Raw genomic sequence first — 23,223 nt, forward strand, 5'->3', positions numbered from 1 at the left:
TCCATAAACAGCTTCCACGCTGGACAGCAGCCTGGGATTCTACACATTCCTCCTCTAAGCTATTTGAAGTTCATTTCAAACAACTGCAGCATAAAAGGAAATGTATGTAACTTACACATGCTGTCATTATAGGCCTCAGAGCAGGATTACACATCCATGTTGATAATGGATGGAGCTTAAGCTGAGTCTATATGAACACTGCTTCTATGACTTAATTCTCTGAACCCTAATGAAATACTGCAGCAACATATAACGACTTTACAGCGATCCTGTGGCATCACGGTCATATTCGAGGATGTTTGTGACCTTTAAAAATGTCCTTTTCTCTGTGGCAAAAAAAAAACAAAAGCACCCGTCAAACCAGCCAATGAAAGATGTGTCCCTCGGCGCTGAGAGGCTCGCAGCCTGCCAGCGTGTCCATGAGAAGCCCTGACAGTTATTGGACGTGACCATGTCCAGATCTGCAGGACAGAGAACACTTGGTTGGCACGTGGGACGGTCCTGGGGAGGACTGCAGTTGGCCGCATGGGCTGTTACAGATGCTGTGTTAGAGCCAGCCTGCTTATAACGTGCCTGCTAGGCTTTTAGAGCCAGTGTAATAAGAATGTCAGTGAGCTGACAGTTTACCCAGGGTGATACATCTTCACAGCAAGCGCTCCGGGCTGCACTCCAAGAGTGAGAAAGCTTGGATCACAGGCCCCGGAGTGAGGATAAACTTTAAACTGAATACTGAAGTAGCCCTGCGGTGTGTCTCTTTAGGGAGCTTCGAGAGTTTACTTCAGGAGGCGCAAAGTGAAAAATTCTAAATAAGAAAAGCTTATGAGCAAATAAGGAAATAACTGGGACATGGTGAGTGACATAACTGGAAAGAAATCCACAACAACTGCAATATAATGATCATTTTCTTCAGATAATATCAGTGCCTGCCCATTGTGGGATTTGTGATTTATGATAGCAATTTTAGAGGTGAAAAATTCACTGTTCACTGATATGAGGATCATTTGTACTCTAATGAAAATAGACCTTTTTTATGTGGATTGTGCAATAATAATAATAATGATAAAAAATCTAAATTGTACCATATGTTAAGCATCAGCCAATGGCTTACCATGTAAATAAAGAAGAAATAAATAAAGTAATTAGCTTAATATACATCAAAGAATGTTTAGTATCAGTCAATTTCTGACCATTTAAATAATAAAGATAAATAAACAAAAATAGCTAAATTGTACTATAAGTCACAGCATCACTTGGACCTTTTAAATAAACAATATACAAATTGAATAAATTGCTAAATAAACATCAGTGTATATTCAGTATCAGTCAAAAAACAAACTCAAAAAACAAACACAAAAACAGTATCAGACATAAATAAAAAGCTAATGTCACCATTTCGAAATCACCCCATGTCATTTTTTCTGCATTATTTGCTCTGTATAAAAAGTTTTCATATTTCTGCATATCAGAAAACATATATGTCCCCACCTGTAAATACTGACATGTCCGTCATAGGTCAATATCAGCCAACAATATCGGTTGACCGATAAACTAGTTGGGCTCTAGATAATATTCTGCAATTTTAATTTGGGAATATGAATAAGGGACACGCGTCATCACTAGATAACGAGCTCAGCTGTGCACAACAGATTCCTCCTGGCTTAGATAATGGGCCACATTAGGTGAGCTGTGATGACAATTCAAATCATTGTCTGAGAGAGTGCTGAAAGTGTTTCCTCATCTCTGCTGGATGTTTTGACTCCGACGTGGATTGGAAGCTCTGAGTGTGTTCCCTAATATAACTCTCTGAGCGCCTATGTGACAGGACTACTTGATAATTGAGTCATAGGATATGGCGGCTAAACGTGAATATAAACAGCGATGTGATAATCCAGCAATTTTAAGTGCTATGAAGGTATCCTCGTGTGAAATGAGCGTGCAGCGGGTCCCCATCATCTGTCTATTTCAGGAATGCCGGCCCAGTCTGACGCGTCCCGTCACACCCAGACACAAACACAACAGGCAGCTCCATCAATAACAGCCAGGCTTCACACATGACGTAGGGCTGGGCGATATGGCCCGAAAAAAATATCACGATATTTCAGGCTATTTTTGCGATAACGATTATTCTTCACGATATTACGAAATACTTAAAAAGATATAGAAAATATGTTCTTTTTAGTCTGTATAAATAAATAAAAACCTAAAATGTAGTGTGAAGTGCAAATCTCAACAGTTGCCAAATACAAAAACGTTTACTCTTGACTCTTGAGTATGAGCAAATAATAAAAATAACCATTTAGGGGTTTTGGGGGCATATTTTAATGACATTTTGTAAAGCAGAATAAAGGTTCTTGTATGTTTTATTTAAGGCATCTTATTTTGACAGTCTTCTTGTAAGTTCTGAGGTGGATTCTGTTAACACACCGTGCTCTTATTTTGAAAGCTGCATGTGTTTAGCAACAGAGAGTAAGTAGCTTTTTGTGATTAAAACAACTTTAATTGTTAGCCTTACGCCACTACAGCAAGAAGTAGGAATGTTGCCAATATCATGATATGCATTTTTTTTAACCATAAAAAAAATATACCGATATTATTGTGAATGATACGATATGGCACACCCCTAACGTGACGGCGCAATATATTAGACTTTTATTATATTTTATTGTTAGTGATTTATAAACCTGCTATGCGTCACTGTCATCACTGCACCACTGGTTTGTGTGATGATGAGTAAGGAGGACACATGCTGCTTCATATTAAAATATCTTCCAACAACTGCTGTGATGCTGTTGTTTTCCATCAGTTGGTGACATACAACGCAGAGCAGCAGGGTGGAGGTGGCGCGTCCGTGCTGAAGAGTGCTGCTTACATCCATCACTGAAGCATAAATTGTCTTTTCACTGCCCTGTTTACATGCGTTCTTGATCGTGAGGGGGGGGTGTTTCTTTGTGTCACGGACCTTGAAAAGCCAAAGCATAACACTTCACTTCACCATCCACTTCAGCCAATGGTAGCAGATGGAGAAAGCGGCTGAGGGGGGGCAGAAGAGGGGGTTGCTTAGCAACCTGTTGTAACATTAACATGGAGTGAAAACAGAAACCTGGTGTCCAAAGCCATCCGTTATTCACAGTAAAGACAAGGCTGTTTTCTACAAACACTGTCACTGCAAAGGTTTTGGTCCATGTCCTGCTGAAATGCAGCTTCACAGAGCAGCTGGTTGCATGAGCTCTGACAAACACATAGGAATCATTTTAACAAATATACCTTAACCCATTGAAGCCTGGGAAGCGGATACGTCGTTTTGTAGTATTTGTATAAGCTCTCAAATACTTTTTGAATTTCATTTCTATCTGCTACAGAGGCTGAAAAATCTATTATTTAGTAGAAGAGTTGACACTTCTGTTGAATTTCCAGAAAAACTTCAGGTTTTAGGGGCTTATTTTAAAATCGCCCAGAGGTTTTACAGGTGTTTCAGGCCTCAATGGGTTAACAAAGAGAAGCATATCATTGAATATTTTTGCTTTGGACAAGTTTAACTCTGCATTTCATTCAGAACAGCAATTAATAATAGCTAATAATTAACTTATACTCATTCTTAACACATGGGTACAGACAGGAGGCCCACACTACTGTATAAAGCTGATATATTATGTATATATATGTTTCAATATAAAGAGAGAAAGACAAACTGATTTGGCAAAGCAAACAAATTATAATGCCACATGGTCATTTAACCAGGGGTGAAAGGTAACAAAGTACATTTACTTGAGTACTGTACCGTGCGTTTTTTTAGTATGTGTGCTTAATTGAGTATACGGTTTTTGAGAAACTTTTCCGCCACTTCTTTTGAAAATCAGATATTGCACTTTTGACTCCACAACAATCTAAGGTTCCAAAGTACTTTAAATCATAGTCTTAAAGTTTTTCACGCTGCACCCTCTTCTTTTCACAACTAAGGTTGTTACTATAAGTATGTGCAATGAAACATTTGTGAGTAAAAAGCAAGCAAGTCAGTGCATTCAGGAGGTTGTTTCAGAGGCATTAGGTTGTGTAAATGCACTGTGGCAACAAAACAACATAATATGTGTATCAATAAAGTATTTCAGTACTTTAAAAACTTACTTGTATCAGAGTAATATTTGACTCAAGTAATGGAGTTGTGCATGTTTTCCACCAATGCATTTAACTTAAATATATTGTAACTAGTAAATATCTTCTTACATTCTGTGTCAAATTTCCAAACAAAATGGAGATGATTTTGCAGAAATCTAGACTGGGTGATCTGGAGGCCAGCTGGCTCCGGCAAATCTTTGAAATTCAGTTTTGAGATTCATGTTCCCGAGGGTGGCTCATCTCAAATCCAGGGGGATCTGTGTAACGTGACTCTGAACAGGCTTCATAAAATATTAACAACTGTGCTGGGTTCGTACCAACAGGTCCCATGCTTACTCCACAGGTTATCATTTCTGTTTGTCAAGCTCAGAAGACTGAAATGCAACACTTTGACCTTGATTTATTGTGTCTTTCAATAAGCAACAACTCAATCTTACTGGCTTATAACTGGTCGGTGCCATTCACATTCTGCTTTAACCCATTGAAGCCTGGAAAGCGGATACGTCGTTTTGTAGTATTTGTATAAGCTCTCAAATACTTTTTGAATTTCATTTCTATCTGCTACAGAGGCTGAAAAATCTATTATTTAGTAGAAGCGTTGACACTTCTGTTGAATTTCCAGAAAAACTTCAGGTTTTAGGGGCTTATTTTAAAATCGGCCAGAGGTTTTACAAGCGTTTTAGGCCTCAATGGGATAACATTAGTGACTCTGTATTCTAAAATCCTGTTGATAGATTTTTATGACACCCCAAACTAGAATAATACAGACAAAAATCATCCTTGAAGACTGAGACTTCAATCTCAAATAAATATAGAGAATAATTTCTATATCAACACAAACTTCTCCTTCACATAGTTGATATTTGACTTGCTTTAATTGCACAACAACATGTGCAAAAGTTCAAAGAAATTCGGCGGCTATTTGAGAGACTGATTGAACAAATAGCTGACGGCTGAGCCCCTATATGACTTCCATCTACACACGCAAACCTTTCACAATCTCTGAGTAAACATCTACAACTCTTCTGCTGACATGTCGTCAACCAGCTTCATACGCTGCCTAAATATGACTGAGTCAATACTCAGCAGTAGCAGAGTGGACACAAGCTGTGTCTTCAGGGAGATTTAAAATAGTTCCACTCAATAACAAAACACTTATGATAATAACAATAACTCTTTGTGGCTTGGTCAAACACACGTAAAGTCCTCTGATATGTAGCTAATGGAGGTCCTGTTCTTTCTGAGTAAACACTGTCTAGATACACTATCTATACTGAATGTGTCCGAGTGATAAGACAAGCAGTGTGAATCCAAAACGTCTACATAATGACACACAGAAAGTAGGATTTCTGGAAAATCAGTCTGAGTGCTGTGCCTCTCTCCTCGGAGCAGTTTGATTAATTATTTGCGCTGGGGTTAATATTTTATCAAGCTTGTTTAGCGTCATGTTACTCAGATCCCTTGGAGTAAAAGAAAGTCCCCAATGTAGTAAAATTATGAATGAAAACACAGGCTAACAAGACAAATACATCTGCTTAGTTTTAGAGGGAGATGACATGGCTCATTGAAAGTGGAGAAACTAACTTTGCAATGTGGGTGATGATTTATTTTGTTTTTCTCCTGGGATTTAATGGCATCCATAAACTGAGGAACACTCAGCGGAGAAGCAGAGTTCACATTGCAATTAGAAATATTTAGAAATACGCTACAGGGACATGTTAGGAGGATATAAAAAACCCTGGAATTTAAAGAATTTTAATGGCTGGTGTTGAGCAATTTTTTTTAACCTGTGGTAGCCATTTAGCTCAAAATTAGCACAATAATCAACACTATTCTGTTTTTTCTTTTACCATATTTCATATACTGGTGTACAACTTCCCATTTATCACAATTGCCTTTTCTCTAATTGTAGTACTGTGAAATGTACAACCTGAGGTGAGTGTTATTGATTCACAATGTGTCTTTATAGTTCCACACTTGTGCTGTGAGGCAGTTGTTCATGTCACATGCTGTTCATTATGAGGCCTCAGGCAGACCTGTTTGTCAAGGGGAGAGCATGAAGTCTAACATACAGGTCCACTGTGTCAATAAACTGCAGAGAATACTTACAAATACTACTGTGCAGTTGCACAATACAGCTGCTCATACTCACACAGATGTCCCTCAAGTGGGAAATAAGAAACTGTACTAAAAATATTCCTCTAAAAGAACAATGCATCCTGTTTGAATCTAATGCACCTCATGGACTCAAACTATTTACCCTCCATTCAAAATAATCCAATCAAATATGGCAACAGTATAATCTGACAAGAGTATGACAAAAATGACAGAGAAATATTATTCAATAAACTATTGCTTACACCTCCATGCCGCATAATATGCATTCCATTACGTGCATGGTCCTGATGTCACAGCCTTATTGTATGCATGTGGAGTAGCTTCCTATGACTCACAATGACAACCGCTACAATGTCTCACTGCTACCTGACAACTTCAGAAACAACCAAACTAGAAAAGATTTTTTTAAATAAATTATACCTGGCAATATTTAGCATGTGTAAAGTCAGGAAGCCTTTAATTACCAGACTTAAGTATGTGCCTTTTCTCCAAGACATTGAGCTTCTGAGTGCGGCACCCATGGCGGGTCGCATTCCCACTGTATGGATCAGTCTGTACTGCAGTAACTGTCCCAAAGCCAGAGCGCCTCTCTCTGCTGGGATGCAAAATCAAAATCGCCTGACTCATAAAGCATTTATGTTAGATAAAGTCTGCTGAATTCACAATCAATGTCTGAGTGATGGGGAAGAAATGCATTAAGTGCTGCTGGTTTTGCATAATAATACAAAGTCAGCTATTATGGTGCCAATGTAGAAAAAAAAAAAAAAATAGAGGAAAAAAAGGGTACTAGGCATGGGATAATAATAATGGATCCCCAGAAAACATGAAAGAGCCGCAGCAGCGACATGCAGCAGATAGAGCAGGAACATGCTTACCTCTGTGTGATGGTAATCCAGTGTTATTGCTGCAGCAGACACACTTCACTGAGCTCTGTGCGCCGACGGCTGCTCTCCACCAGCGTCCTGTCAGCGCTTCACACTCACCGGCCTCAGCTGCGTCAACACCGCCGCACAACACAAGCACCGAGCACCGGGGGCCGGGCCGCCGTCCCTTCACAATAAAACCTAGTCACTTCATAATAAAACCGAAATAAAGGCTGGAGCTATACTGCCCTACAAAGCCTAACTGCAGTAACTACGCAATGGGTTAAACTGAGAAAAACAGCTTTAAACTTTTTAAACTTTTTTTTAACTGGCCAGCCAAATGGGTTATAGGTAGGTAAGTGATATGACACTTATTTCTAAATGTATTGAAATGTCATTTCAAATGCTCAAAATTCATGAAGATTTATTTGCCCTTTGACCCCAAAAATGTAGTTACTGCACTCTGGTTTTGAATTGCTGTAAAAGGTTCTAATAGTAACTACAATGTTTTAAAAGTGTTTAACATCTCTATTCAAATATGTGTGTGTGTTTTAGACATACTATTATAAAGTAATGTTATATTTTAGTCTTTATTATTTAATTTTTTTAAATAAAAATGCAATTTTTTTATCCATTTCCCTATCAAATAAACTTATAATTTCTATTATTCTTGTCTTCACTATTCAACACAATGAAATGAATGAAATACAAGGCTACACTGTATCACAGTGGATTCTGTAGTTAATGCAATTTTTACATTATTATTTCTCTGAAATAAAGAAAAAATTTGTAGGGCAGTATACTGCCCTACAAAGCCTAACTGCAGTAACTACATTTTTGGTCGAAATTGAGTTATAACTAAAAATGAACTCCTTTATGTCCGTTTTATCTTGTGACAACATTTTAGATTTCAGTTTTGCTTTATTTCAGAGAAATAATAATGTAAAAATTGCATTAACTACAGAATCCACTGTGATACAGTGTAGCCTTGTATTTCATTCATTTCATTGTGTTGAATAGTGAAGACAAGAATAATAGAAATTATAAGTTTATTTGATAGGGAAATGGATAAAAAAATTGCATTTTTATTTAAAAAAATTAAATAATAAAGACTAAAATATAACATTACTTTATAATAGTATGTCTAAAACACACACACATATTTGAATAGAGATGTTAAACACTTTTAAAACATTGTAGTTACTATTAGAACCTTTTACAGCAATTCAAAACCAGAGTGCAGTAACTACATTTTTGGGGTCAAAGGGCAAATAAATCTTCATGAATTTTGAGCATTTGAAATGACATTTCAATACATTTAGAAATAAGTGTCATATCACTTACCTACCTATAACCCATTTGGCTGGCCAGTTAAAAAAAAGTTTTAAAAGTTTAAAGCTGTTTTTCTCAGTTTAACCCATTGCGTAGTTACTGCAGTTAGGCTTTGTTGGGCAGTATACTAGTCACACAAATATTTCGGAGATGTGTCGACCTAACTCAAAGCACTACCCATTAATATAATAATTCGGTCAGCCGAATAAGCTGTGAACACAGCACTGACACATTAGCGTGAAGTTCATTGCTAACATTAGCTTTACCGTGTTAGCCAACATTACCTTTAAACGGCACATTGATAGCCTCGATTAAAAGTACTGTTTTACACCACTTGATGAATTTAAGTCCAATATTCAATCTCACATGAGCTTGTTGAGCTCTTATAAAAGCATATCAGGGTCTTTAGCTGCTTAAAACCACAATTTTTTCCCTAGCTAGCTGCTAACTGGGTCTGCGGTTTTATGCTGGGCAGTTAATGTTACCAAGGAAACCGGAACAATGATACTGAAACCAAATATAGGCCTAGTGGGTCTTAAAACCACAATTAGGTAAAAATCTACTATCTATCTAAGTACATATGATTTGGGCTATGGTTTAAAAAAAAAAAAATACTTAAATCATTTGTTGCACTGGGGTCTAAATGATTTGATATTTCTAAAATAGGAAACAAAATTAAAAAAATTGTAACAGTGGTCCCTTTAATGTTACTTAATTCATTCATAAATGTATTTCTCAGCCTGGATTGCAGCACTGTTTATCTAACAGAGGGAAATCAGCATAGGATTATAAACCACAAATCTACACACAAAGCAGTTAAATAATAAAACATGCCTGTACGCGTGACACTACATATGTCTTCAGATTATTATTTTTTCACTTTGATGCTGTTTATTTGTTTTACTTTGAAAAGTTCTGGCCAGAAGTTCTGTCTGGTTGCACTCTCTCACACTTTGCACATGTGTCTCTCCTCACTGAACTTCTGAGTGGACAGTTTTGGCAGTCAGGATTCATGTATATTCATAACAGTGAAGTCATTTGTAATTTGATTAAACTGCTGCATGCTTAATGAAATAAAATCAACTGTGGAAAAAGTGTTCACATAAGTGGAAAACATTTTAGTAGGGCCCAGCATTAAACAGAGAATAAGGAGCGCCACCAAGTGACCAAACCTCATATTGCACAAGTAACAAAACCTGGACAGATTGTGAAGGAGACCATCAGAATAACCACATGTTCAAGTGTATAAAATAACTATATTTATATTTCATTATGAAGAGGTTACATAAAGTCTGATGTACAACAAAACTCCACAGCTAAAAAAAACAAAACACTCATCATAATCAAACTCTAAGTCATTTAAGAATGGTGACATAATTTGAGGTACTATGAAATGTCACAATTAAGTACTAAAAGGAATATAACATTTTTCTGAGGAACTCTACACCATTAATTATTTTCCTTTTTTAAACCAACACATTAAAGTTAAGACCTAGAACAAAAAGAACTTAAATACTACAGTATATGAATATAATCCAGGGTTATAACAGGAAAAAGGTTTTTACAATAAAAAACACACCATAACATAAACATTAAAGTATTATAGACTCACTCACACACAAATACACATACAACAGGAAACTCAATTACTCTGTTAGGGACACTTTTACTTACAAAAATAAAAGCAAAAGACACACAAAATAAGAAACTGTCTCTTTGTGTGTATCCATCTTGTTAAATTCTGATGTTGTTGTTTTTAACAGAGGAACACACAGTCTTTTTCTTTAAAAAACACTCAAACTAAACCCAGCAAAAGCAGACATGTGTCGATCACCGCAGGCGGCGAGGTATAGGAGGTGCTATGTTTGCGTGTCTCGGAGAGGGTCTCTGAGGAAGTGCTCGGGTCGGGCAGGTGATGTAGCGCTCATGCAGCATCTTGTCTGGCACCCTGCGAGAAACAGACTGAGCTGTAATATCATTGATTCTGATGCAGTCGTAAAGAAACTGTAAAGAGTGGAAAAACTGGAACATCTGATTCATGAAAATTATCTCATGGTGCCATGGAATGAGCAAGAATGAATCCCACTAGCATGTGACACTTACTAACTCTTGCTGTGATGTAATCAAATTATTTTTAAGTAACATTACTTGCGAAATGCGATGACACCAAACACTATTTAACCATTGAACTATTGAACTTGGGGATTTCAACAGGCCAGGCACGTAGCTGCCCTGTAGATAGATATTATTTATTTATCCCAAGCTAGGAAATTATAGCTGTAAATATTGTGTTTACATGCCAACTGAACAGACTGATGAACAGACTCTCTAAAAGAAAAAGCAGAATTATATTAGTAGTTACAGTTTATTTTTATTTATTTATTTATTTATTTTTAGTAGTTACAGTTTAAAGACTTACTGTTCAAGTAAGATTTTTCATGGTCAAACAGCAAAAATAAACACACAGTACATTATAATGCATCAAATATAATGTGTTCAACAGCTGAACAAACCAAATGAGTTATAACTAGTGTGCTGCAGCACACATGTACTGTTAACCACATTACTTTTTAAAGAGATGAGACCGTCAGTTTCATTAAGTTACAGGAATTAACTTAACAATCAAACCACTTTTAGAGTCACTTTGATCTGAGCTTTTATTTTAAAATGTTCACAGCATGAGCTGTCTCATCTCTGTGTAGATATTTATATGTTAACACAGAACATGAACATCGCCGCCTTCATCTCCTTCTCACTTTGACTTCCTTCTAATGCTAATGCACAGCTGTGAATCACTGGTGGGTGAACGTTTCCTCTTTGTCGCCTCTTGTCTCACTCATCTCTGCCTGCAGATACTTTATTTGCGCCTCTGCTTCTGTCACACGCCAACACTCTCACTCTTTCACTTCTGTTACACTAGCAGCTGCACTGTATTGTTTTATATACAATTTTATTGAATGACATTGCTCAGTTCATTTATTTTTCTGCATTGGAACATCAGTAAACCTAGCACCACACGATAATTCTACTCCTTAAAGAATTGTCACTGGCACTTATTGATGCACTAATAGCTCTTTTTGCACTATACCTTCGTTGTTTGCTTTTATTCTTCCTGTAAGTCGCTTTAGATAAAAGCGTCTGCTCAGATGAGTGATTTAATGTCTTTTCTGTCTTTAGAAAAAATTAAATATTCCTTGAGAGCCAATTTTTATAAAAGATGGCAGCCTGTCATCACATATGTGAGTACCCTCACCTCTCTGGACCCGGTCTGATGCATCCAATTTTAATTTTTAATTTTTAATTTTTTTATTACTTTATTGCAGGTTATGAAATTACAAATATTAACGGCTTCATCACATATTCAATTCATCCCGACACATTTATGCATTTTTTACAAGAGGCAATGCCAAAAGAATAAATAAATAAGTAAATAAGATATTCATTTTTAATTGTTTGCTTATTCAATGAATTGTTTCATTAAGGAAAATAAAGAGAAGAAGAAAGAAGAAAAAGATAAATAAAAAAAAAAAAATATATATATATATATATATATTTATTTTATTAAGGTATTTTTAAAATCTATTTTTATTTTTTATTTTTTTAATGAGCATACTTGGCATCCTGTGTTTATTTATGTATTGGTATTATTAGTATAATAGTTAATGTTTCTGTTTCTCTGCTTTTTTGCCTCCCTATATATTATTATATATTATTATAATACTATGTTTTTTGTTTTGTTTTGTATTTATTTTTCTTTTGTGGTTCTTTGTTCTAATGTACCCTTTAAAAAACAAAAATGTGGAAAACAGCTTTGGAATAAGTTATGTCTTGTACTGAAAAAAAATAGATATGAAGAAAAAAAAGCGTCTGCTCAATGACTAAATGTAAGTAAACTCGATCATCGGGCTGAAAACTGACCTCTCTGGGACCCGTGGAGGAATCCTGGGGGGAGCCGTGAAGGGTGGAGCATCAGACGTGCGTGGAGGTCGTGGTGGAGGAGGAAGACTATCTATAGAGTCCTTTTGAAAAAAAAAAAATTAAATGTATAGTGTGAAAACACATTTTGACAAACCCAGCATTCCATTTTCCTTCAAAAACTTTGATTACTGGATCTTTTTTTAAAGTTGTTTTTTGGCCTTTGTTGGCTTTATTTGATAGAGGTGAAGACATGCAGGAAAGTGCAATGACTAAACCTTAATAAATATTTTTTGATTTTTTTTTTAAATTTCATTATAGACCAAACACAGGTGCATCTCAACACATTAGAATATGATGGAAATGTCCATTTCCAGTAGTTCAAGTCAAATAGCCCCAAACAAGTATTGAGTCATATGGACTGACATACTTTTCAGAGGCCAACATTTCCACATTAAACATACTTTTTAAATATCTTTTGTAATATTAAAAACATTTTTTTAGATACTGAATTTTAGGTCTTCATTAAATGTAAGCCATAAGAAATTAAATAAATTAAGTTTAATAATTTTGAATTGAATTACTGACATAAATAAACTTCTCTATTATGTTCTAATTTATTGAGATGCACCTATGTACCTGTTTGAGTAACAATTGTGTCAAAAAAAGACAAGATGATGTTACATTTATCCTTTATAGTAAGAATAAAATTCAAAACACACACATTCAAAAAATGACTTAAAACTTTGTATTTTATGTCCAAATAAATGAATAAGAAAACAGACATAATCAGAGCAACAGCTGCTCATCCACTGCAAACAAAACTGTTACTGACAATCTTTCTATGATATTCTAATTTATTGAGATGCCCCTATAATTAATCGAATAATCGAAAAATATTATAGGGGATCACCTAAGTGTCATACAAATGTCAATAAGTATAAAGTCTGTAGCTGCTCCACAAAAAATATTTTTTAAAAACAGCAAAAGAAAATGCAAATGACTGCTTGTTTCCAGTCATAACACGTTAGGCGCCAATTCTCAGAAAACCATTATAGCATTACAGAAGGAGGGGACGCAACAGCAACAAAAAATGAAGGAAGGAAGCTGGATGGAAATACGTCATTTCTGCCTGTCTCATCCCCCTTGCTCCACTGTCACTCTGTTTATGTGACCACAATTGAAATAATAATCCAAGCACAGTCCGGGGTCCTTCCACCTCACTAGTCGCTGCTGTAGACCTCCTCAGAGGACAGCAGCCTGCTAAACTTTCAGTTAATGGCTTAAGAAACTCTTGTACTATATATTCAATTCAATTAAATTCAATTGGATTTATTTGCATGACGTAACAATGTATATATTGCCAAAGCAAGCATCAGAAAAAAAAGATAAGATAAGGAAAGTAATATTTACAATAAATTATTATAATTCTATTATTCATTTTAAAAGAAAAGAAAAACTAATAACAATAAAAGAAAGCAATATTTACAATCATTGAACAATATTTACAATCAATATATAAATCATACAATCCAACTGTCCCAGCAAAAAAAGAAGAAAAAATAAAAAACAAAACAACCAACAGCTGTGTGTCACTCGCTGTCCGTCAGTGTGTGACAGGCAGAAACATAGACTGCTGCTAATCTACAGCTCTGTGACTCTTCCCCGAGAAGGAGCGGCAGTTTTTTTAATATATATATACAGTACAGGCCAAAAGTTTGGACACACCTTCTCATTCAATGCGTTTTTCTTTATTTTCATGACTATTTACATTGTAGATTCTCACTGAAGGCATCAAAACTATGAATTAACACATATGGAATTATGTACTTAACAAAAAAAGTGTGAAATAACTGAAAACATGTCTTGTATTTTAGATTCCTCAAAGTAACCACCCTTTGCTTACTAGAATATAAGACATGTTTTCAGTTATTTCACACATTTTTGTTAAGTACATAATTCCACATGTGTTCATTAATAGTTTTGATGAATTTACAATGTCAATAGTCATGAAAATAAAGGAAACGCATTGAATGAGAAGGTGTGTCCAAACTTTTGGCCTGTACTGTATATATATATACATCCTTTATTTAACCAGGTAAAAGCCTAATTGAGATTTAAAGTCTCTTTTCCAAGAGAGACCTGGCCAAGAAAGCATAATAAAAAAGAGACAAGTTACAACATTAAACGCAGTTATCACAGACATTAAATACAAATATAGACATCAGAACAACACTGAGTGAGCATCAGTAGCCGACTCATATGTAGCAGTCAAACTGGCCGAGGGAAGCGATTTCTTTGTCCTTTAAAACTGATTTGAATTCCCAGATTGTGATCAGCTCAGACAGTTTCAAGTCCTTTTGCAAATGATTCCTTGATAAAGGGGCGTAACTAAAAGCTTTCTTACCTAACTCAGTTCTCACTCTCGGCACCAGCATCTGAACAATATTTTGAGAGTGAAGACCATACTGAGTTTGAGTTCTGAATATGCTTCTTGTACATCGTCTTTCTTTTGCTGAATCTGTTCCATTGCACTTTATTGCATTTTGCTCTTATGTAACATTTTTTCCAACTTTGCCAAATGTAAAAACTTTTTTTGTGATTTTGCAATACTTTTTACAAACACGCCCACTGAACGTAGACCGATTTGGTTGACCCAGAGGATGTTCGTTTCCTTTTTTTTTTTTTTTTTTGCCCAAATTAGCTCTACTCAGTTGTAGTAGTGTTCTTAGTTCTGCAACAGGAAATGTTCTTTTACACAAACCATCCCCCTGGCTGCTCTCTGTGTTATTCATAACACCTTTCTCAATTCAGACCAAGACTTTAGACATCACACATGAGAACTTTACTCTAGCCTTGTTTTTATATTTCATGTTAACTTATATTGTTTTGACTCACTCTTGGTCTTAGACCAAGTGAATAACATGTATGAGTTTTGAAAATGGAGTGGTTGAAAGTGCAGTCCCCCTTTAAAAGATAATTAATGAAGAAGGAAGTTGTTAGTTGCAGGCCTATCTACCTTTATCAGATACAAGATGCATATGATATGAGAAGGGGTTTCAATAAGAGCGTCAAAGTTGAAACCATCACATTTCTAATAACACTTAGACAAGTGCTTTCTCAGAAACTATTGAGCAATGTGTGCCAAACGTCACAGGTTTCACAAGAAAAGAAACTTGGGTCTTGCAGTCTGCAACTTTTGACAACTTTTAAACTACAGGTACAATGGACTTGTATGTATTTTAGGAACTGAAGAACTGAAGTAGCCAGAATGAAACCCAACACTAGACTCTTTGGCTACCACATGAACTTATGTCATGTATGCTCGTAGTGCAGAGAACAGGGTCAGACATGTGCAGCACCACAAGAGAAAGTGAAGGTTCTGTTTGGTTTATAGATGCAGTCAGTGGTTAATGTTAGGTGTTGGGCTTATTATATTTTTTGGGGGGGTTTATTTAAATTTTTTTCCTTTATTTTGGTTGAAAGCACGCTACTCTTTATAGAAGCGATGTTTGCCTGGCTTCATGATGTCCAGGATTACAATCAATGATACTGGTTAAAGCTGTATTGTTTTTTTTTGTATTTTATTTGTTTTCTGATCAAATGCATTTGACCAATTATTCCTAAACATTTAATCCAAATGGCTATAATTCAATGGTTTGATTCTACAAACTGTCTTTTAAATTTGTGCTGCATTTTGTAATGAACTTTTGTGCTGCACTTTTCTTTTCTTTTTTTTGTAATTTACTTTTTATTGGTTTTTGAAATGAACAAACAAACAATCAACATGAAGACCTATAGACAAATACAGAAAATATCAAAGAAAAAAGTAAAAGTGTACAAAAGGGGATTGGAAAACACCCAAAATTAAATGAATAAATAAAATAAAATAAAATAAAAAGGGGAAAGGTACAAAGAAATTAAAGTATTCTGATCGTTCAATCTGAGATTACCTGAAATCCGGTTTTATGGTAGAGACATATGTAATCCATTTTTGTCAATTTTTCAATAAATACCTCTTTTTGTGTTCTTAAATTGAATGTGCTGCACTTTTCTAATGTATTTTGGAATGTATTTTTACTGTTAAAGTTGTTGTAGGACTGTTGAGTATTACTTGTTGGAATGTGGACCCCAGGAAGACTAGCCAACTGCCACGGCACAAGCTAATGGGGATCCTTTAATAAAACATAAAACATAAAACATGCTAATGCATACTGTATAGTCTATTTGGTTTCGTTTTGTGTGACTGTTGTTTGTTCTTAAAATCATACAATTTAAATCTAAGGATGTGTACAACATGTTTAATGTCGACACCAATGTACCCTGATGTAGGTATGTCCCTCTGTTTTTTTTTGTATACACATCAATAAAAATATGAAACACAAAAAATGCTAATGCAGCAAAAAAAGCCAGTGTTTGACTTTGTGAGGTTGACTCTGTGTTGTGCACTGAACAAATGAATGCTCACCTCAAAGTCAGGCTCGGTGCCGCTGCTGTAGCTGAAGGTGCTGTGGGTGCTCAGTCTGTTGCTCTCAGTACCTGATGTAAAGAAACACAAAGTTAATGTGAGAAATAAAACACAGGATTTCAAGTCTCCCTGAGGTCACTCCTTGTGGTGGATTATAGCGTAAGACCACTTTCATAGTCTCACCACAGAGACGTTCCACTTATATAACTATGTCTGCAGGGAGAGGTGAGAGCGATCAAAGCCAGATAAGACAGAGAGTGGAAGGACTGCATGTGAGAATCATGAGGCTGGTGGCTAATTCTGCTAACTTTGCTTATCGCTGCATTTCAAAGCACAGTCTTTGTGCTCTTACATTATTTGTATGCTCTTTTCTGAGATTTTTTATCATTTATTTTTCAGCAATTTGTTGACATATTACATTTTTTTGCAAAGTACAGGAAATTAAATGAACAGTTCCTTTATAAAAGACACAAATAACCCATAATTCATACTAAACCACAGCTCAGTGTCCATACTATTTTAAGAGAGCTTTCCTTGAAAACAACATAAACATAATGGGGAGTAGAGAAAAATCCCTTTAACAGCAAACAATATAATAAATAATAATAAAAAAATCGTTTTTTTAATAAGCTGTAAAAGAGGGATTTTTTTTATACCTCCCTATAGATATGAATGTGAAATGTAAAATGCAATATGGGGAAAACATTAAAGCAGATTAACTCTCAGGAAAGCTGTTGTGTCTGTGTTTTGTCTTTGAATAATTTACTTAAAATGACCTTAATCTGGGCCGTAAAGTATACCCCCGCAGCCCCCGCGAGGCGGGGGGGGCCCCCCCATACCATAGGGCCCCGTCCCTGCCTGTAAAAAAAAACATTTTTTTTTTTTTTTCTACTTTTTTTTTTTTTTTACTGTAACATTTAGGGTTCAGGTCATGATATTGTCTGTATTTTGAACGTAAAATAAAACGACTATTTAAAATAAAAACAGTGATACAGGGTAAAATTCTGGAAACTATTGTTTCACAAAGTCTCCAAAAACAAAACATTGATATTTTGCAGGCAAGCAAATATCTAGCAAGTGCATCTGAGACCCTTGTGTCACTCAGAGGGGAGTTTCAAAGCCTTAAAGAAACTGCGCAAAATCTTGTCCAGTCATGGGATCGCACCAAAAGACACTTTGATGAGTTATGCGAGGATGAAAGGTTATCGAATGCAGAGGAGCACTTCAAAGTGTCAGTATTTTTTAAGCAGCTCTAGACATTGCCATTGCGCAGGTGACACACAGGTTTCAGGGCATGCAAGAGGTGGCACGGAGGTTTGGGTTTTTACGCCCACAGGAACTTTTGTCAAAATCCAGTGATGAACTGTATAAATCAGCAAGTGCTTTAGCACAGTAGTTCTCAACCTTTTTGAGTCGCGACCCCCAATTTAACATGCATGTTGTCCACGACCCCCGCTCACTGAACACAATCTCACACGCACAGTTCAGATCACCCAGAAAAGAAACAAAATGACCAAAAAAGACACAAAATGACCAAAAAAAGGACACAATATGACCAAAAAAGACACAAAATTACTAATAAAAGACACAAAATTACTTAAAAAGACACAAAATTACTAATAAAAGACACAAAATGACCAAAAACACAAAATTACTAAAAAAAAGACACAAAATGACCAAAAAAAGACACAATATGACCAAAAAAGACACAAAATGACCCCAAAAAGACACAAAATGACCCAAAAAAGACACAAAATGACCCAAAAAAGACACAATAAGACCAAAAAAGACAAAAATGACCCAAAAAAGACACAAAATGACCCAAAAAAGACACAATATGACCAAAAAAAGGAAACAAAATGACCCAAAAAAAGACATTAAATGACCAAAAAGACTAAAACACATGAACACTTTAACACAGTGGAGACAGAGCTGACTTCCAAAATGATTTGGCGACCCCCAGAAATCATCTCGCGACCCCAATTGGGGTCCCGACCCCAAGGTTGAGAACCGCTGCTTTAGCAGACCAATACGAAGATGACTTGTCTTCGGATTTTCCAGAACAAGTGCTTTCATTTAGAACCGCGTTCATGTCCACCATAAAAGAAATCGAGCGTGGCTCAGTTCAAGATTTGGCACACACTCTATTCATAAAGCACCACTCCATATTGCCAAGTGTGCCTGATGTTGCCACGGCTATTAAAGTGTTTCTCACTCTACCTGTAACTGTCGCAAGTGCCGAAAGATCATTCTCAAAACGTAAATTAATTAAGACTTATCTGAGAAGCACCATGGCACAAGAGAGACTGTCGGGGCTGGCCATGCTGAGTATCGAAAATAAACGTGCGCGCAGTCTGGACTTGAAGAGGGTGGTATGGAAATTTGCTCATCAATACCCCCCCCCCCCAAAAAATAAAAATACATAGGCTATATTTATGGCCGCGGGGAGGCCCCGCACGTTTGCGTTACGGTAGTGACCTTAATCTAAGACAATGCCTAGAATAAACAGAACAAGAGTGAATCTCCTAAATACTAAATACACAAAGCTCAGAGATTTGTTATCAGTTTTTCTGCCATTTGATCTCATTTACATTCCTAGAGTTATAAGAGAAATTTAAAATATCAAACACATGACAGGAATAAGGCATCTTCATCATAAGTCGAGACATCTGTCAGTAGCCTTTTCTTTAAAATGGTTTGTGAGGGTTGTGTGTTTCAGATTAGCAGGAATTACAAGCTGTTACTAAGAAAGTTTAAATCTATGTTTATCTTGTATGTACAGTTCATACATAGAAGACCAAGTGTTATGAGAAACCACTATAGATCAGGATGGTGAGAACGATGAATTTAAAGAAAGTCAGAGACAGAATGGCAATGTTGTTAGCATCCTGTAAACTTGTATTTGCTTACAGATACCTGACCAGTGGTGGAAGAAGTATTCAGATCCCTTACTTAAGTAAAAGTACTAATACCTCACTGAAGAATTACTCCACTATGAGTAAAAGTCCTGAATTCAAAACTTACTGCAGTAAAAGTACAAAAGTATCAGCATCAAAATGTACTTAAAGTATCAAAAGTGAAAGTACTCATTATGCAGAATGACCCCACTCAGACTGTTATATATATTCCAAATATATGATTGGATTATTATTATTGATGCATTTATTCGAGTGTTTAAAACTTCTCAAGGTATGGCTCTTTTAAACTACTCAATATACAGTTATGAGGTTTAATTAAAAAAAATGTCTCATCACTTTAAATACATCATGTTATTCATGTTTAATCTCAAAATGAAAAGTAACTAAAGCTGTCAGTTTAATGTAGTGGAGTAAAAAGTACAATATTTACCTCAAAATGTAGTGAAGTAGAAGTCTAAAGTTACATAAAATGGAAATACTCAAGTAAAGTACAAGTACCTCAAAAGTATACTTAAGTACAGTATTTGAGTAAATTTACTGAATTACTTGCCACCACTGTACCTGACACATTGGACCCAATGCAGGAAGGCATACATGAACACATTTCCTCTTATTTTTGTTCTTAGTGGTTGGCTCTTACCAAGATAGGACAAAAAGGAAAAACATTTTGCATTGAATGAAGAGTTTTAAATTTGAGGAACATAAAGAAACACAGTAGCCATATAGTTCAATTATATTCCCTAGAAATGAAAAGGTCACTGCAGGGCGCCCATTGTGCGTCATACGGTATTAAAACAGAATAAGGAAGCTGTGGACTGTCTAGTGTTTGGAAACAATGCAATCAGAAAACGTCTCAACCTAGAAATGTAAGAGAGGCAAACCATTACGTATCATATTTCTCACACATAATGATATGGCCACCATTATCATGACTATTAGTATTTCATTTAGACAAAGGTAGGAAATGCTTCATTTTCTGGCAGCCAGAGAGACGTAGAGAACACAGGACAACCAAGGTTATTATAGTTAACGAAAACTAACGAAATAACGAAAACTAGAATTGAAAAAACATTTTCGTTAACTGAAATAAAAATAAAAACGAGAGTTTTTAAAAAAACGATAACTAACTGAAACTGTATTGTGTGGTTACAAAACTAACTAAAACTAACTAAAATTATAGTGAAAATGTCCTTAGTTTTTGTTTTTGTCAACTTTTTTCATTCATAATTCAGTGTTTCTATTGGAACATGCAACACATGGTGAATATGTTTACTGAGACTGGGATGTCTACACTCGAACCAAAATTCAGAACACCCGGAACTGTAAGAGTTAATAACCTTAATGGGGCTGAGATGATAAACCAAAGGAAACAAAGGCAAAATTTATTATGACCTCTTTGAATCTGGCACCCAACACATAGCCCATTACAAAAAAACTAAAACTAACACTAAAACTAATAAAAACTAAACTAAAACTAAGTATTTTCAAAAAATAAACTAAAAAAAAAAAAAACTTAAACTAACTGAATTTGAAACCAAAAATTCACAACGAAAATAAAACTAAAACTAACGAAAAATCCAAAACTATTATAACCTTGAGGACAACAAGTAATATCTTATATTGTTTTAAGTCAGAAGAACTTTCCCCTCTAGTTGCCTTTTTGGGTCAAAAGTTGCAGACACGACGGATGCCATTTCAACATAACAAACATCGACTGATGCTCCCGCTCACATGGTTGATTACCACAAGATGTCTACAGTCACATATGGTGGCAGCCGTGCCAGTGTGGTTTAAGTTGGTTTACAAATTTCGTTTCCGTTCTCAATCAGAAACAAAGAGATGCTGCTATCAGCTGATAAATGCTGCATTTAGGTGCACGTAAACATTTTTTTCTACAAAGTTTAGAAGTAGTCTTTTATTGCGGGCGAAAATGTATTAACACTCCTGTTATGTTGTGGGTCAAATTGACCCATTTCTTGTTTAAAAATAGTGTTTTTTCCATAATAAATAAATAAATAAATAAGTCAAATAAAAAAAATAAAAATCAGTGTCATGTAAAACCATTGTATTTTATATGTAGGTCTTTTGCCTTAACATGCATTTTTAAAATTAAAAATTAGTGAATTATCCTCATTGAACCATGATCAGTGAGAGGTAAAGAACACCATTGCACTAAATATTGATTAAAATGGTTAGTAATGGAGTTATTAATGAAATATAAACAATGATTATTGGGTATTTTTTAGTTTCTGACACTTTCAGATAATTAAACGTGCCCCGGGTGAAATTGACCCACGAACATTATTGCTGTTCCTGAGAAACGAACATAACAGGAGGGTTAAGTTGACACATTTCTTTTTAAATTAATATAAGTGACTGAGTGCAGAGTTTCTTAAGCAAACAAAAATAATGCCAACCACAACAGCGTTAAATAAATGTTGAGCAATTTTGTTGCATTCATTAAATTGCTGTATCTTATAAGATGCAAACAAAAAATGTAATCAGCATTATATATTGGCCTAGGGATGGGCGATATGGCACTAAAAGAATATCACGATATTGCAGGCTATTTTTGCGATAGCGATATCCTTGACGATATTTGGAAAAAGATATAGACAATATGATGTCTGTATAAACAAATAAAAATCTAAAATGTAATTTGAAGTGGAAATATCAACAGTTGGCAAAAACAAAAAAAATTACTCTTGACTCTTGAATATGAGCAAATAATAAAAATAACCATTTAGGGGTTCCGGGGGCATATTTTAATGAAATTTTGTAAAGGAGAATAAAGGTTTTTGTAAGTTTTATTCAAGGCATCTTATTTTGACAGACTTCTTGTAAATTCTGTGGTGTATTCTCTTAACACACTGTGCTCTTATTTTGAAAGCTGCATGTGTTTAGCGACAGGAAGCATGTAGCTTTTTGTGATTAAAACAACTTTAACAACTACATCAAGAAGTAGGAACATTGCCGATATCATGATATGCATTTTCCTTAACCATAAAAAAAATATACCGATATTATCGTGAACGATACGATATGGCACACCCCTATATTGGCCATCGGCAGTCTTACTCTCTAAATATTGGCACCCATATTATTCGACCACTAGTTCTGACCACTGAGCCAAAGTGTTGCAAAAACAACAAACGAACAGAAAAAAATCAGGAGGACTCACTGGAAGTGCTGGACGTGCTTCCTGTCTTCCAGCTGCCTCTCTGGATGCTCTGGGTCGGGGGAGGTGGAGGCGGAGCCGACATTCTGGGCGCCGGCTCGTAGACAGAACACTCTAACGTCTCTCTCGTGCTCCAGTACAAGTTCCTCTGCAGCGGAGCACTTATCTCATACTCTAAGAGATGAGAGACCACATCAAATATCAACTTTTCTTCAAACAACAGGATATGGTTTTCTGCTGTGTGCTGCCCGCAAATTAATCACTTTATCACTGTAAAATACGCTTACAGTCAGTTTATTGAGGAGATATATATATATA

The 23,223-nt window shown here is 35.6% G+C and overlaps 2 protein-coding genes across 3 annotated transcripts in view; both read right to left on the reverse strand.

The window, feature by feature from the left end:
• The window catches only part of LOC131993144 (sorbin and SH3 domain-containing protein 1), a 53,502-nt gene extending 46,234 nt beyond the window's left edge, over positions 1–7,268 (reverse strand). Inside the window, exon 1 of the mRNA XM_059358901.1 lies at positions 7,107–7,268. The gene's annotated coding sequence lies outside the window, so the exon portion shown is untranslated. The remainder of the gene's footprint in view (positions 1–7,106) is intronic.
• A 1,890-nt stretch (positions 7,269–9,158) lies between these two features.
• Positions 9,159–23,223, reverse strand: part of pik3ap1 (phosphoinositide-3-kinase adaptor protein 1) — a 62,538-nt gene continuing 48,473 nt past the window's right edge. For both annotated transcript variants that reach the window (XM_059359775.1, XM_059359776.1), the window contains 4 exons: positions 22,909–23,079; positions 16,810–16,880; positions 12,345–12,445; positions 9,159–10,374 (listed from right to left, as the gene is read on the reverse strand). In XM_059359775.1, the coding sequence (XP_059215758.1) occupies positions 10,257–10,374; positions 12,345–12,445; positions 16,810–16,880; positions 22,909–23,079 (461 nt within the window). In that variant the 3' untranslated portion in view covers positions 9,159–10,256. The remainder of the gene's footprint in view (positions 10,375–12,344; positions 12,446–16,809; positions 16,881–22,908; positions 23,080–23,223) is intronic.

Source organism: Centropristis striata, chromosome 20, assembly GCF_030273125.1.
Source record: "Centropristis striata isolate RG_2023a ecotype Rhode Island chromosome 20, C.striata_1.0, whole genome shotgun sequence".
NCBI lineage: Eukaryota > Metazoa > Chordata > Actinopteri > Perciformes > Serranidae > Centropristis > Centropristis striata.